Source organism: Chrysemys picta, chromosome 24, assembly GCF_011386835.1.
Source record: "Chrysemys picta bellii isolate R12L10 chromosome 24, ASM1138683v2, whole genome shotgun sequence".
In the NCBI taxonomy this organism is placed as follows: Eukaryota; Metazoa; Chordata; order Testudines; family Emydidae; genus Chrysemys; species Chrysemys picta.
Window position 1 is genome coordinate 15143971 of NC_088814.1, and position 14573 is coordinate 15158543.

Below are 14573 nucleotides of genomic sequence, written 5' to 3' on the forward strand. Positions count from 1 at the left end.
AACAGGAGTGGTCAGAGCTGGGGCGAATGATAGCAAGTTAGAGATGAGTCTGCAGTCAGAGAGATCATAGTCTCTTTGTACAGTCCTGGAGTTACTCATTTTTTCCATTCTGGGCACATCACTATGAAGAGAAATTGGAAGGTTTTCAGAGAAGAGTAGCAAGTGATCGTAGGCTGCAGGGACTGATTTCCAAGGAAAGACTGAGAGCTCAGTATGTAAAGTGTGTCTAAGGGAAGGTGTGGAGAAAAACCTGCAAATAGGCCACCAAGGAAGGAGGCGAGTTGTTCATTGCAGTACACAGGGGTACAGGGATAAAACAAAACCAAACAAACAAAGGGAACATTTAGGCCAAGTATTAAGAAAACTATCTTGACAGTGAAATCTAGTAGAGAATGGAAGAGTCTCCCAAGGGAATGGGGGGAAGGGAAGTCCCAGAACTTGGGACATTTAAAACTACACTGGACGCACTGCAGGAGAACCCCACCCTGGCAGGACAGAGAGTAAGTGGATGACCCAGTATGTCAGCTCTAGTTGCAAGAACAAACCAATGGTCCAGCCCAGTATCCTGTCTGACAGTAGCTATTGCCAGATTCTTCAGAGGAAGACGTAATCCTCCTGCTTCACATACTGAACAGAAGTAATAACTGGAGACCCTGCATTCCAAGACTGCAGGAGCTTTCTTCCTGTTTCTTCATTTGGCTCCTGAAGATAAGAGTCCTGATAACATCCCAGTAGGTGTTGCTGCTGCCACTTGCCTGGAAGACCGCGTGTGAGCGTGAGGAAGTAGCATTGGCGTCTGTGGGGTGCTGTGTGCGGTTTCTGTTCCCACTCGCTAGCATCTCCAGGAGCTGCTCTGCTGATTTTGGCTGGAAAGAAACACAGAAGGGTTAGTACTATACAGTGCTTCAAAGGGGAGGTCTTTGCAGCGCTCACCCATATGGGGAAGCTATGCCTTCCCCCTCCCAAGGGACTGGTAAGCACATCAACCAATGCACTAGTAGGTGCATACAAATCTTTGTGGGGAAGGTGAGCATAGGGCTGGGAAAAGATGCCACATTAATCTCCCTTGAGACTGAAGCCCTGTTTATCCAAAAAATGGGCAAAATCAGGACAAGCTTCCCCCATGCTACCCTGCCAAGGTGCCTCAGCTCTCACCTTGAGGGATCATCTCTGTGACGGTGCAGACTCTCCATGGCTCATTCAATCGTTGGCACTCTGATGAGAGTGCCAATGAGCAGATCAATTGCGATACAGATTACTGTCCACTGGAACTAGACTCAGACCAATCACATTTCACACATAACTGCCATCAGATGGCAATGGTGGCCAATTACTCTTCAGCTGAGCTGGGGGTCAAACACATGTCCTGTGTGAATGGGGCTCCATATCCCATTATGGATCTCCTGAACCAAGTGTCTTAGCACGACGCTGGGAGCCAGGGACCTCTTGGTGCCAACTGGCAGAGGTACAGGTAATACAAGAGTTACAACAGGGGTTCCCAAACTTGGTTCACGGCTTGTTCAGGGTAAGCCCCGGGCGGGCCACGAGACGCTTTGTTTACCTGAGCGTCTGCAGGTACGGCCACTCGCAGCTCCCAATGGCTGCAGTTCACCGTTCCCGGCCAATAGGAGCTGCGGGAAGCAGTGCGGGACACTCCACTACTTCCCTCAGCTCCAATTGGCCGGGAACGACGAACTGCAGCCACTGGGAGCTGCCATACCTGCAGATGCTCAGGTAAACAAAGTGTCTCGCGGCCCGCCGGGGGCTTACCCTGAACAAGCCACGAACCCCTAGGTGTGATATCTACATACTAGTTTGCCAAAGGGTGTCATGTCAGGTATCTGCTGAATCCTGCCTGTTCTCACAGCCATTGTGAAGTGAATCTATGGCTAATCAGTATAGAGTTATGTAAATACACTGAACATAATGTTCTTAAGGTCTTTGACTTGGGGCTGGTCACCAATGAGAGAAAAGTTTCTTTCAGGCCAGAGATATTTATCTTTCAGTCTATGTGAAAACGGAGTATTGTGTACTTCACACTGAAAGCCTATTTGCAATCTGAGCAAAATGCTAATCAAGGGATTGCAAAGGCTGTAGGGGAGCTTAGACAGGAAAACTCAAGCATCGTGAGTTATCCTATTTCCAAGTACAGACAATGGATTTCTGGGACTAGAACTGTAGGTGTAGAGACCCAATGTGCATCTTTCCCCTAGGAAGTAAGCTGACAGTGTGCTTGTTTTGCAAATAGAAGACAACTGCCAGTCCTGGCTGAAGTACACTGGAAGGGTTTGGGGGGAGCTTTTGCTCTGTAGGACAGAACAATGTCCTATTTGTTAAGCTTAGGCTCTAGTACACGTGCTATGATTTGATTTTGTAGGTATACCTTTGTTTCCAATATCTGCGCTTGCTATCATTTGAATTTCTGTTCTTTATTATTAAGTAAACTTTACATAAGAACAGCCATTCTGCATTAGACCAATGGTCCATTAAAGCCCAGTATCCTGCCTTTTGACGGTGGCCAATGACACTTGCTTCAGAGGGAATAAACAGAACAGGGCAATTTCAAGTGATCCATCCCCTGTCCAGCCCCAGCTTCTGGCATCTGGAGGTTTAGGAACACCCAGAGCATGGGGTTGCATCCCTGACCATCTTGGCTAACAGCCAACCTATCCCTCATGAACCTAATTCTTTTTTGAACCGTTGTTATATTTTTGACCTTCACAACATCCACAGCAACAAGTTCCACAGGTTGACTGTGGGTTGTGTGAAGTATTTCCTTATGCTTGTTTTAAACCTGCTGCCTTAATTTCATTGGGTGACACCTACTTGTTGGGTTATGTAAAGGAGTAAAGAACACTTCCCTATTCACTTTCTTCATACCATTCATGATTTTATTGACCTCTATTATACTTCCCCCACCCCCCTTAGTCATCTGTCATCTAATATTAATGGCCCCAGTCTTTTTAACCTCTCCTCCTATGGAAGTTGTTTCATACCCTTAAACATTTTTGTTGCTCGTCTGTACCTTTTCCAATTCTAATATATATTTTTTGAGATGGGGCAACCAGACCTGCACACAGTATTCAAGGTATAGGTGTACCATGGATTTATAGGTTTCAGAGTAGCAGCCGTGTTAGTCTGTATACGCAAAAAGAACAGGAGTACTTGTGGCACCTTAGAGACTAACACATTTATTTGAGCATAAGCTTTCGTGGGCTACAGCCCACTTCAGCGGCTGCATAGAATGGAACATATAGAGAGGAGATATATATACATACAGAGAACATGAAAAGGTGGCAGTTGCCCTACCAACTCTAAGAGGCTAATTAATTAAGAGGAGCTATTAACAGCAGGAAAAAAAAACCCTTTTGTAATGATAGTCAAGATTTCAGACAGTTTGACAAGAGGTGTGAGGATACTTAACATGGGGAAATAGATTCAGTGTGTGTAATGGCTCAGCCGTTCCCAGTCTCTATTTAAGCCTAAATTGATGGTATCTAATTTACATATTAATTCAAGTTCAGCAGTTTCTTGTTGGAGTCTGTTTTTGAAGCTTTTCTATTGCAAAATTGCCACAGATTCCTTGCCATGGATTTATAAGGTGGCATTATATTTTCTGCTTTATCATCTATCCCTTTCCTCATGGTTTCTAACATTGTTTTAGCTTTTTTGACAGCCAATCACCATTTAGCAAGGAATTATCCACAATGATTCCAAGATCTCTTTCTTGAGTGATAACAGCTGATTTAAACCCCATTGTTTTGTATGTATAGTTGGGATTATTTTTTTTCCAATGTGCACCACTTTGCACTTAAACATTGAATTTCATCTGCCTTTTTGTTGCCCAGTCATCCAGTTTTGTGAGATCCCTTTAACTCCTCACAGTCTGCTTTGGACTTAACAATTGAATAATTTTGTTTTGTCTGCGTACTTTGCCATGTCATTGTTCACTCCCTTTCCCAATCACTTCTGAATATGTTGAACAGCACTTGTCCAGTACAGACCCCACTGTTCCCCACTCTGCAGTGTAAAAACTGACCTACTCTTATTCTTACCCTTTGTCTCCTATCTTTTAAGCAATTATTGATCCATGAGAAGAACTTCCTTCTTATTCCAGCACTGCTTAGTTTGCTTAAGAGCTTTTGGTGTGGGACCTTGTCAAAGGTTTTCTGAAAGTCCACATACACTTTATCCGCTGGATCACCCTGGTCCACATGCTTGACGACACACTCAAACAATTCTAGTAGATTGGGGAGGTATTGTTTCCCTTTACACAAGCTGTGTTGACTCTTCCCCAAGTGTTCATCTACATGTCATCATTTTGTTCTTTACTATAGTTTCAACCAATTTTCCTGGTACTGAAGTTAGGCTTACCAGCCTGTAGTTACCAGGATCACCATGGGAGACATTTTTAAAAATCAGCCTTTCATTAGCTACCCTCTAGTCATAGGGTACAGAGGCTGATTTAAGTGATAGGTTACATACCACTTAGTCATTCTGCAATTTCATATTTAAGTTCCTTCAGAACTCTTGGATGAATATCTGATGCTCTCTAAGTCCTGGTCACTTTCAATTCAATTTGTTCCAAAACCTCCTCCTATTGACACCTCAATTTGGGACAGTTCTTCAGATTAGTCACCTAAAATGAATGGCTTGGATGTGGGGGCTTCCCTCACATCCTCTGCAGTGAAAATGATGCAAATAATTCATTTAGCTTCTCCACAATGGCCTTGTCTTCCTTGAGTGCTTTCTATTGCAGCTAGATTGTACAGTGGCAGGCTTCCAGTATACTTAATTTTGTTTTAATCTTAGTTTTTGATTAATTAGTTTTGTCTTTAGCTCTTCAAATTTGTTCTTTGCCTGCCTAATTATACCTTTATACTTGACTTGCCAGATGTTATGCTCCTATTTTCCTCACTAGGATTTAATTTCCAATTTTTAAAGGATGCCTTTTTGCTTGTAAAAGCTCCTTTACTTTGAGTAGCCATGGTGATGTTTTTTGGTTCTCTGACTGGGTTTTTTTTTTTGTATTATTATTTGAGGGTATACATTTAGTTTGAGCCTCTGTGTTTTTAAACAGTCTCTATGCAGTTTGTAGACACTTCACCCTGGTAACTATTCCTTCTAATTTCCATTTAACTAGCCTCTTCATTTGTGTGTAGTTTCCCTTTTTGAAGTTAAATGTTACTGTGGTGCATTTCTTTGGCATTCTCTCCATCCCTACCCCCCCCCCCCCCCCCCCGATGTTAAATGTAATTCAGTTATGGTCATGGGTACTGAGCAGTTCAGCTATTTATATTTTTTGGACCAAATCCTGTGATCCACTTAGGACTAAATCAAGAATTGCCTCCCCTTGTGGGTTCCAGAACTAGCTGCTCCAAGAAGCCGTCATTTATGGTGTCTTGAAACGTTCTCTCTGGCTCCTATCCTGAGGGGATAGACCCAGTCAATGAGAGAATAGTTGAAATCCCCCCATTAGTAGTAGTAGTGTGTTTTCTGCGTTTGTAGCCTCTAATCTACCTGAGCATTTCACAATCACTAGGTGGCTAGTAGGATATTCCTACTGCTATACTTTTATTGTTCAAGCATGGAATTTCTATCCATAGAGATTCTATGGTACAGGTTGATTTATTTAAAATTTTTACTGTGACTATGCCTTCTGTCAGATATAGCACCACTCCCACACCAGTATAACCTACTCTGTCATTCCTGTATATTTTGTACCCAGGTATTACCCTGGGCCATTCATCATTCTCATTCCACCAACTTTCCACACCGGCTATTACATTAATATCCTCATTTAACATCAGGCTCTCTAGCCGAGTGCTGCGTGTAAAGCAGAGCTGTGTCACCAGTAAGCTGTGGTATGCAGGTCTTTTGGGAACAGGGATGTGGAAATTCTGTAAGTGCCCAGGGCATCCAGGACTTCTCCAGGGACACACATGGAGGACTGGGGGGCTGATGTGTGCCTATTGCTAACTTCTAAAGAGTGAGTGGGGCCTGTGGAGGCCCAGAAGGCCGAGCTTGCGTTGCCAGGGGCTGGTGGTGTTGGCGAACTGACCCATGCCAGGAACAAACAAGACTCCTCAATCTATGGGTGAGTGGTAGCGAGGTATCTCAACCCTGGCTATCCCCAGGAAGCACTGTAGATCCACCATCACCCAGCTCTTCAGGAACAGTGGGAAGGGCTCAAGCAATGTAACATCTTCTCTGCTATTTTTCCTTTATTGAAACTCAGTTAGACCTGTAGCTGTGCCTAGTCCATGCACTCTGTTGTTGTAGGGAATCCTTATACTGTTATACGTACCTGATGGAAGGAGAGTCCCTGTACCACTACCCCTTTCTCTGGGTCCTCCCTGATTGCTAGAGGGCCCTTCGGCTCCAGGAGATCATGAATCTGCTCATTGTACACCTAGAACAAGGAATCAAGAGTAAACATCCTAAACAGCGACCCTAGGAAGCTGGGTGCAGGAGGCCAGAGGAAGTCTTTGCATGGACGGAGACAGACAGGATCAGAGATTACAACAGGAGCGAAGAGAGTGGACTTCAAACAGGTCAGACAAGTTCTTCCTAGGGAGGAAGGGCTGATTCTCTGGAAAGGCTTTACCCAAGTTCCATCAAGGAAGAGTGCTGCAGCACCACATACGCAAGCACCTATTTCCAAGGACAGCCTTAGACAGTTACAAGGACTTTATCCCATGTCACTGCAACTGCCCTTCTAAGAGCCCCTTTCATCCAGGAATCTCATAGTGCTTCACAAACAAACACTAAGCCTCACAAACCGCACACCCCTTAAATCATCCTTGCGATGCAGGGAAGTGTTGCCATATTACAGAGGCACAGAGAAGTGAATCAGCGTATTCAAGTTCACATGAGCAGTTGTAGAGCTGGGGACAAAACCCTGTTTACAGGTGACCTGAGAGTTCAGACTGGGGATTTTAGATAGACTCTGCTCCAACAAGAAAGCTGGATGTAGACACAATACACTGTATTGGACTCAGTAACGGCCTAGGAGAAGGGACTACACAAGTGAAAGTCTCCTTCCCTAATGGTTAAGGCAAGCACAGGAGAGTCACCGTAGAGTGTCTGTACAGCAGTGAGAGGATGCCAAAAAGCAAGTGGGAAAAATGGAAACAGAACTTCTTTCCCACCCGAGGAACAGCTGGACTAGTCAGTGGCATCGTGCTATGGAATCTCAGCAGCTTGCTGGCACCATACTGAACCTGAGGGGATAGAGCCGTGTAATCCTAACTACCGCTCCCTGACACTCCTTCTTTAAGGTGGTAGCAGATGGAAAGGGGTAGCGTCAGACACCCGGGTACCTCCTGGTAGGAGATGAGCACCTCGCAGCTCTTCTCCTCCTTCCTTGCCTCAATCCTCTTATAAAGCTCCACCATGGTGAGGTACATGATGCCTGGACTCTTCTCAGAGCCCAGCATGGTGTAGGTTTTTCCTGCACCTGTTGCACCATAGGCGAACACTGGAAAGAGAAAGACAAGACACACTAAAAATTCAAAGGCCAGAAAAACCCACTATAATCTAATCTGTCCTCCTATATATAGGCCAGAGAATTTCACTCAGTAATTCCTACAACCCCCTCTGGGGTTGAGCCAGGGTCTATATTTTTTAAAATAAGGATGCTTATCTTGATTTAGATTTCAAGTTACAGAGAATCAGCCCCATCCCTAGATAAATTATTCCAATGGTTAATTACCCTCATCGTTGGAAATTTGCACCTATGGTCTACTCTGCTTTTATGTAGCTTCAGCTTCCAGCCACTGGATTTCATTATGCTTTTTGTCTGCTAGATTCAAGAGCCATCTAATATCAGAAATCTGCTCCCCATTTAGGTACCTATAGACATGATCAAGTCATCTAACCTTTTCTTTAATAAACTCATGAGACTGAGCTTCCTAAATCTTTCACTATAAGGCAGATTTTCCAGACCTTGACTCATTCTTGTAGCTCATCCCTGAGTCCTTTGCAATTTTTCAACATCCTTTTAAAAGTGTTGACTTCCAAATAGGACATGGTATTCTAGTGATTTCAGTCTCTCCCCATTAACAATACTTTGTACTTCTACAGCATCGTATTAAAGGATCTCAAAAATATTTTGCACAAGAAGGGCATGTTAAAAGAGAGCCAGTCACAGGTCTTTGCTCACAACGCACCCCAAAGAGAGCCAGGAATAGAACCTAGGAGTTCTGATGCCCAGTCCCATGCTCTAACCACTAGACAACTCCCTTCTGTTTTTAGTTCCTTATTACTGCACCAGCATGGCTGACTTGCAGAACTGCATTAATGTCTTCATATCAAAGGGGAGCTCCATGTTTGGTGGGTCCAACAGAAGATGGTAGCAAATCGGACAATTGCCTGGGGCTCCACACCACAGGGGCCCCACACCGAAGGGGCCTCCGTGAAGCTAAGGTGCTCAGCTTCTGCTTCAGCCCCTGGGTGGTGGGGATCAGGGCCCCAGGCTTTCTACCCCAGGCCCCAGCGAGTCTAACACTGGCCCTGCTTGGTGGCCCCCCTGAAACCTGCTCGCAGCCCCTCAGGGGGCCACGGACCCCTGGTTGAGAACCACTGGTCTGACCCTCTACTGAGCCAGTCTAGTCTGGGATCCCATCTCAAGCTAAGTTATTAAAGTTTAATTGTGTGGACCAAACAGTGGGAAGGAGGCTCTGTTGGGGGAAATCAAACGAGTGAAAAAGAGTGGAAGAGCCTCTTCTACGTGCAGCAACTCCCTGCAAATTACAGTGCTGGATGTGATAAAAATTCCCCTCATACACGCTGCAGGCAGTCGGCTCAGGCCCTGAGCAATGGCATTTGACTACGTTCACTGCATACTTAACCCTGCAATGTGTTCTGTTAACTCTGTAGGATGAAGCCAAATAAAATGCCACAGCAGGGCTCCTTACCAGAGCAGTTGTAGCCATTCAGCACCCCATCCAGGATCTCCTTAGTTGTGTGCTGGAATACTTCCTCCTGTATAGCACTCTCACCAAACACTTGGTCAAACACAAACTTCAGATCCTTGCCCTTCCGCCTGGGGGCATCGTGGCCCCGGAAGCCTGTAAAAACTCCCGATAGACAGGGTTCCTCAGGGTCAAACACCAACATGCGGTCATCGATCACCTGCACCACAGCGTGTCGACTCCCTTCCTGCTCCTGCTGAGTCTGGGGCCGTACCCGCACCACCACTGCCACGTTGCCCTCCTCTGTGGGTAGGACTGACACCATGATTGCAGAGCCGCTTCAGGCAGTACTGCATCCAGAGAGGAAACGAAAGCCACAGTCAGAAGCCGGACACTGAATACCCATCACTGATCGCTGGATTCACACCTTTTCAACAATCCAGAGGGGCTGGCAAGATGAATGGATCCGAATTACCAACCACTTAGGGAACTAGCTCTCTTCTCAGGGCAATAGACCCCTTTGTTTAAAAATACTGGACTGCTGTTTGCCATAGGTTCTCGGCTACCAACCTATTTGTCTCTCACACGCTGTGTAATGCTCTAAATGCCAGATTTACAGTCTGGAGACTAAAGCCGATGTATCTGCAGAAGTACAACATGGGAACCTTGCCTACCCCTACCCCCACCCCCTCCTGCCTCCCATCACTATCACCAGTGCTCAACCACCTCCAGGGGAAAGGTCTTTCTGCTGTGACTATTGATAAAAAGGCAGTTAGCACTGCCAATTGCAATGACATTTGGTTTACAGGGTCACCTGTCCAAACACTGGACTGACATCTGCCCAGTTCCTTTAATATAAGAACAGCCATACTTGGTCAGACCAATGGTCCATCTAGTCCAGTATCCGGTCTTCCAACAGTGGCTGGTGCCCGATGCTTCAGAGGAAATGAACAGAACGGGGCAATTATCAAGTGATCCATCCCGTTGTCCAGTCCCAGCTTCTGACAGTCAATAGCCATTGACCTGTCCTCCACAAACTTATTTAATTCTTTTTTGAACCCAGTTATAGTTTTGTCCTTCACAACATCCACAGCAATGGGTTCCACAGGATAACTGTGCATTGTGTTGAAAAAAAGAAAAGCTTCCTTTTGTTTGTTTTAAACCTGCTGCCTATTAATTTTAATCAGGAACCTCTGTTGTATTTGAGAAAGGGTAACTATTAGGGCTGTTAAGCGGCTAAAAAAATTAATCGCGATTAATTGTGCTGTTAAACAATAAGAAGACCATTTATTAAAATATTTTTGGATGTTTTCTACATTTTCAAATATAGGATTTCAATGACAACACAGAATACAAAGTGTACAGAGCATCTTCATTTTCATCATCTGAGTCAGATGCCACCAGCAGAAGGTTGATTTTCTTTTTTGGTGGTTTAGGTTCTGTAGTTTCTGCATTGGAGTGTTGCTCTTTTAAGACTTCTGAAAGCATGCTCCACACCTCATCCCTCTCAGATTTTGGAAGGCACTTCAGCTGCTTAACTCTTGGGTCGAGTGCTGTAGCTATCTTTAGAAATCTCACATTGGTACCATCTTTGCATTTTGTCAAATGTGCAGTGAAAGTGATCTTAAAATGAAAACGTGCTGGGTCATCATCTGAGACTGCTACAACATGAAATATATGGCAGAATGTGCGTAAAACAGAGAAGACGACATACAATTCTCCTCCAAGGAGTTCAGTCAAATTTAATTAACACTTTTTTTTTTTTAAAAAACATCATCAGCATGGAAGCACGTCCTCTGGAACGATGGCCAAAGAATGAAGAGGCATATGAATCTTTAGCGCATCTGGCATGTAAATATCTTGCGATGCCAGCTACAACAGTGACATGTGAATGCCTGTTCTCACTTTCAGATGACATTTTAATTAAGAAGTGGGCAGCATTATCTCCCGTAAATGGAAACAATCTTGTTTCTCATAGCAACTGGCTGAAGAAGAAGCAGGACTGAGTGGACTTGTAGGCTCTAAAGTTTTACATTGTTTTGTTTTTGAGTGCAGTTATGTAACAACAACAACAACAAAAACCCTACATTTGTAAGTGCACTTTCATGATACAGAGATTGCACTCCAGTACTTGTATGAGGTGAATTGAAAAATACTATCTTTTTCCAGAGCAAATATTTGTAATAAAAAATAAAAAAGCGAGCACTGTACACTTTGTATTCTGTGTTGTAATTGAAATAGATATATTTGAAAATGTAGAAAAACTTCCAAAAATATTTACATTTCAATTGGTATTCTATTAACAGGCAATTAATTTTTTTAAACGTGATTAATTTTTTTGAATTAATCGTGAGTTAACTGCCATTAATCGACAGCCCTAGGAAATATTCTCCACACCATTCATGATTTTATAGACCTTTATTAGATCCTTGGTCTCTTTTCTAAGATGAACAGCCCCACTCTTTTTAATCTCTCATCCTAAGGAAGTCTTTCCATACCCCTAAATAATTTTTGTTGCCCTTCTCTGAACTTATGCAATTCTAATCTCTCTCTTTTAAGATGGAGTGACCAGAATTGCATGCAATATTCCATGTGTGGCCATACCATGGATTTATACAGTGGTACTATGATGTCTTCTGGCTTATTATCTCTCTCCTCCTTAATAGGATCTCTTTCCAAAGGTCAGATAGCCACCAGATGATAGCTATGTGCTGGTCTCTGCCAACGTGAACTAGATTCAAAGTAACAACCAGGAGCAAGGGTGGGCAAACTATGGCCTGCAGGCCGCATCCAGTCCGCCAGCCATTTTAATCCTGTCCTTGAGCTCCCGTTGAGGAGTGGGGTCTGGGGCTTGCCCCGCTCTGGCACTCCAGACGTGAAGCAGGGTCAGGGGCTGTTCTGCATGGCTCCCGGTAGCAGCAGCATGTCCCCCCGCCAGCTCCGATGCGTACGGCCAGCCAGGGGGCTCTGCTCCGCATGCTGTCCCCACCCCAAGCGCCGCCCCCGCAGCTTCCATTGGCCAGGAAGCCAAGCCAATGGGAGCTGCAGGGGCAGCGCCTGCGGACAGGGCAGCATGCAGCAGAGCTGCCTAGCCACACCAGAGCTGGGACATACCACTGCTTCCGGGAGCTGCTTGAGGGAAGCACCGCCTGGAGCCTGCCCCCCACACCCCAAACCCCTGCCTCAGCCCTGATCCCCCTCCCGCCCCTCAGTCCCAGCCCAGAGCACCCTCCTACACCCCAAACCCCTCATCCCAAGCCCTACACCCCCACCCTCCCTGCCTCAGTCCAGAGCCCCCTCCCACACCCTGAACTACTCATTTCTGGCCCCACCACAGAGACCACACCCCCTCCCAGAGCCCTGTCACAGAGTCCCCGGGCAATGCTCTGGAACTGCTCCCCACAAAGCCAGTCAGGACTCTGGGGAGCCTCCTCTCCCATGGAGCAGACTGTCTTCAGGGCAAGAAGCTCATATGGCTTCACCTCCTGGGTCTGACCTTGGCGCAGTCGGCATATGCCCCTCCGTGCGCTTCCCACAGCGAGTCCACCCAGGCAGGGCCCTGGGGAAGCCAGAGTGTCTTGCACCCCCACTTCGCAGTCAGACATGACTCTCAGCCAGCCAGTAAAACTGAGGTTTATTAGGTGACAGGAACACGGTCTAAAACAGAGTTTGTAGGTCCAGAGAACTGGATCCCTCAGCCGGGTCCATCCTGGGGCCCAGCGAGCCAGATATCCACATCTGCCCTCACTTCCCGTCCCCAGCCAGCTCCAAACTGAAACCCCCTCCAGCCCCTCCTTTCTGGCCTTTGTCTTTTTCCCAGGCCAGGAGGTCACCTGATCTCTTTGTTCACCTTTAGCATCCCCTTGCAGGGGAGGAAGCGCCTCGGCCATTTGTTGCTAGGATACAGAGTGTCAGCCATGTACGCACACTGGAGACTTAAGACATGCATAGGGAAACTGAGGCACTCACACAGTCCCACTTCATCACAAGCCCAACCTCAATTTCATGTGCATTCATGGCCCATCATACAATTTCCATACCCAGATGTGGCCTTCCATACCCGATCTAGAGGTTAAAAGGTCATATAGCCTCCTCTTGTATATATTAGTGCAAGGAGACCAGAAAAGGGGGTCATGAAAGATCCCTTCTGATCCCTATTAGCTTCTCCACAGACATGTTACAGATCAGCAAAGCCCTTTATTTTGGGCATGAATAGCCCGATTGTCAGAGTTGTCCCACACCCACTGATCCTATTAATTATAGTGGGAGTTGTGGGTATTAGACACTTTGGGGCAGGGAGAATCAGACACACGGATGTCCTGAATGTACCCACTCCAGCAGCGCTCTGAACACCAGGTGGCACGGACTCACCTTCTACGGAAGAAACTGAAAAGGCAACAGCGATGAACTTCGAATGACCTGCCAAATAATCCTGCCCTCCCCACCCCCTTTGGCCACCTTTTGGAAGCGTGAAATTTAAGTGTAGTTGCTTAGAGATCGCACCCATGTGGCGCGCGCGAACCGGTTAGTTATTTTAGACCTGCCCTCCCCTCCCCCCCCGGCTCCCCGTGTTCACACGGATTTATTTAGGAAACGGAGCAGGTAAGGTAGACAGTAGGACGGCGCATTGCGCCGAGCGCACGGGGGGGAACCCGCAGGGCGCCGCGCTGTGCTGGGGAGAGGCTCTGGCAGGGGGGCTGGAAGTGGGGGCGCGTGCGGGGTTCGCAGCTCGGCTCTCACCCCCCCCCCCGCGCTGTCCCTGGGGCGGTCTGAGGCCCCCCCGCGGAGGCGCCGAGTCCCAGCGGGGCGGGAGGCACGTGACACTCCGCCCCCCCCCCCGGCTGGTGCCCCTTCGCCCCCCCCCCCGGCTGGTGCCCCTTCGCCCCGGGCCCGGCCCAAGGCCCCCTCAGCGCCTCGCTGCCAGGCGGCGGCGGCGGCTCGGGAAGGGCCAGGGCTGCCCTGGCGCCCGGCCGCGGCGCTTACCGTGGAACGGGGCTCGCCTTCCCGGCGCGACCTCCCGCGCGACTAGCCACTTCCGCCTGCCGCCTTTCAAATCACCCGGCAACGCCCGGCCGCTCTCCCCATTGGCGGCCAGCCGTCTTCTGATTGGCTCTGCGCCGCCAGAGGGCGGAGCCCGTCTCCGTCACACACCCAATAGGCGTGTCCTCAGGCGGAGGGGGGGGTCGCAGGGCACGCCGGGAGTTGTAGTTCTTTAAGGAAGGGTCCCGCGGACGTACTGCGGCGCCGGGGCTGGCCCCTTGGGGATGGGGGCGCGGGGTCCCGCTCCAGGGGTGCGCCGCGGGCTGCAGGTCACTGCTCAGGCCCCCTCAGCAGGACGGACGGGTCCCGTTGCCAGCTCAGCCAGGGCGCTATGCAGTGATGTTGGGCATGGCCCAAGTTGGGGCCTCAGTTTCCCCACCCGCCGCATGGTAGCGCTGAGCCCAGACGCCTAGGCCCGCAATGGAGATTGGGGCTGGTAAAGCGCTTGAGATCCTCCCTGGGAAGGGGCTACCCATGCAATGGACAGTGCTATGCACTGGGGTGCAGTCAGCATGGGGGATCTGCAGGGTTGGACCCACAGGGCTGCCCCTAAGCACCAGCAAGGCCAATAACTGCTTGGGCCCCTGTGCTTAGCTATATATTACTGGGTTTTATTTT

General features: G+C 47.7%; 1 protein-coding gene across 3 annotated transcripts in view; it reads right to left on the reverse strand.

Moving 5' to 3' along the window:
• The window catches only part of KIF18B (kinesin family member 18B), a 36669-nt gene extending 22637 nt beyond the window's left edge, over nt 1–14032 (reverse strand). The window contains exons 1-5 of one of the 3 annotated variants that reach the window (XM_005283105.4): nt 13899–14032; nt 8919–9265; nt 7323–7480; nt 6308–6412; nt 756–866 (exon numbers count right to left, since the gene is read on the reverse strand). In XM_005283105.4, the coding sequence (XP_005283162.2) occupies nt 756–866; nt 6308–6412; nt 7323–7480; nt 8919–9240 (696 nt within the window). In that variant the 5' untranslated portion in view covers nt 9241–9265; nt 13899–14032. Of the gene's footprint in view, nt 1–755; nt 867–6307; nt 6413–7322; nt 7481–8918; nt 9364–13286; nt 13408–13898 lie in introns of those variants that run through there. The other 2 variants (XM_042844813.2, XM_065577448.1) reach the window with 2 other exon arrangements.
• Nucleotides 14033–14573: the final 541 nt, after the last annotated feature.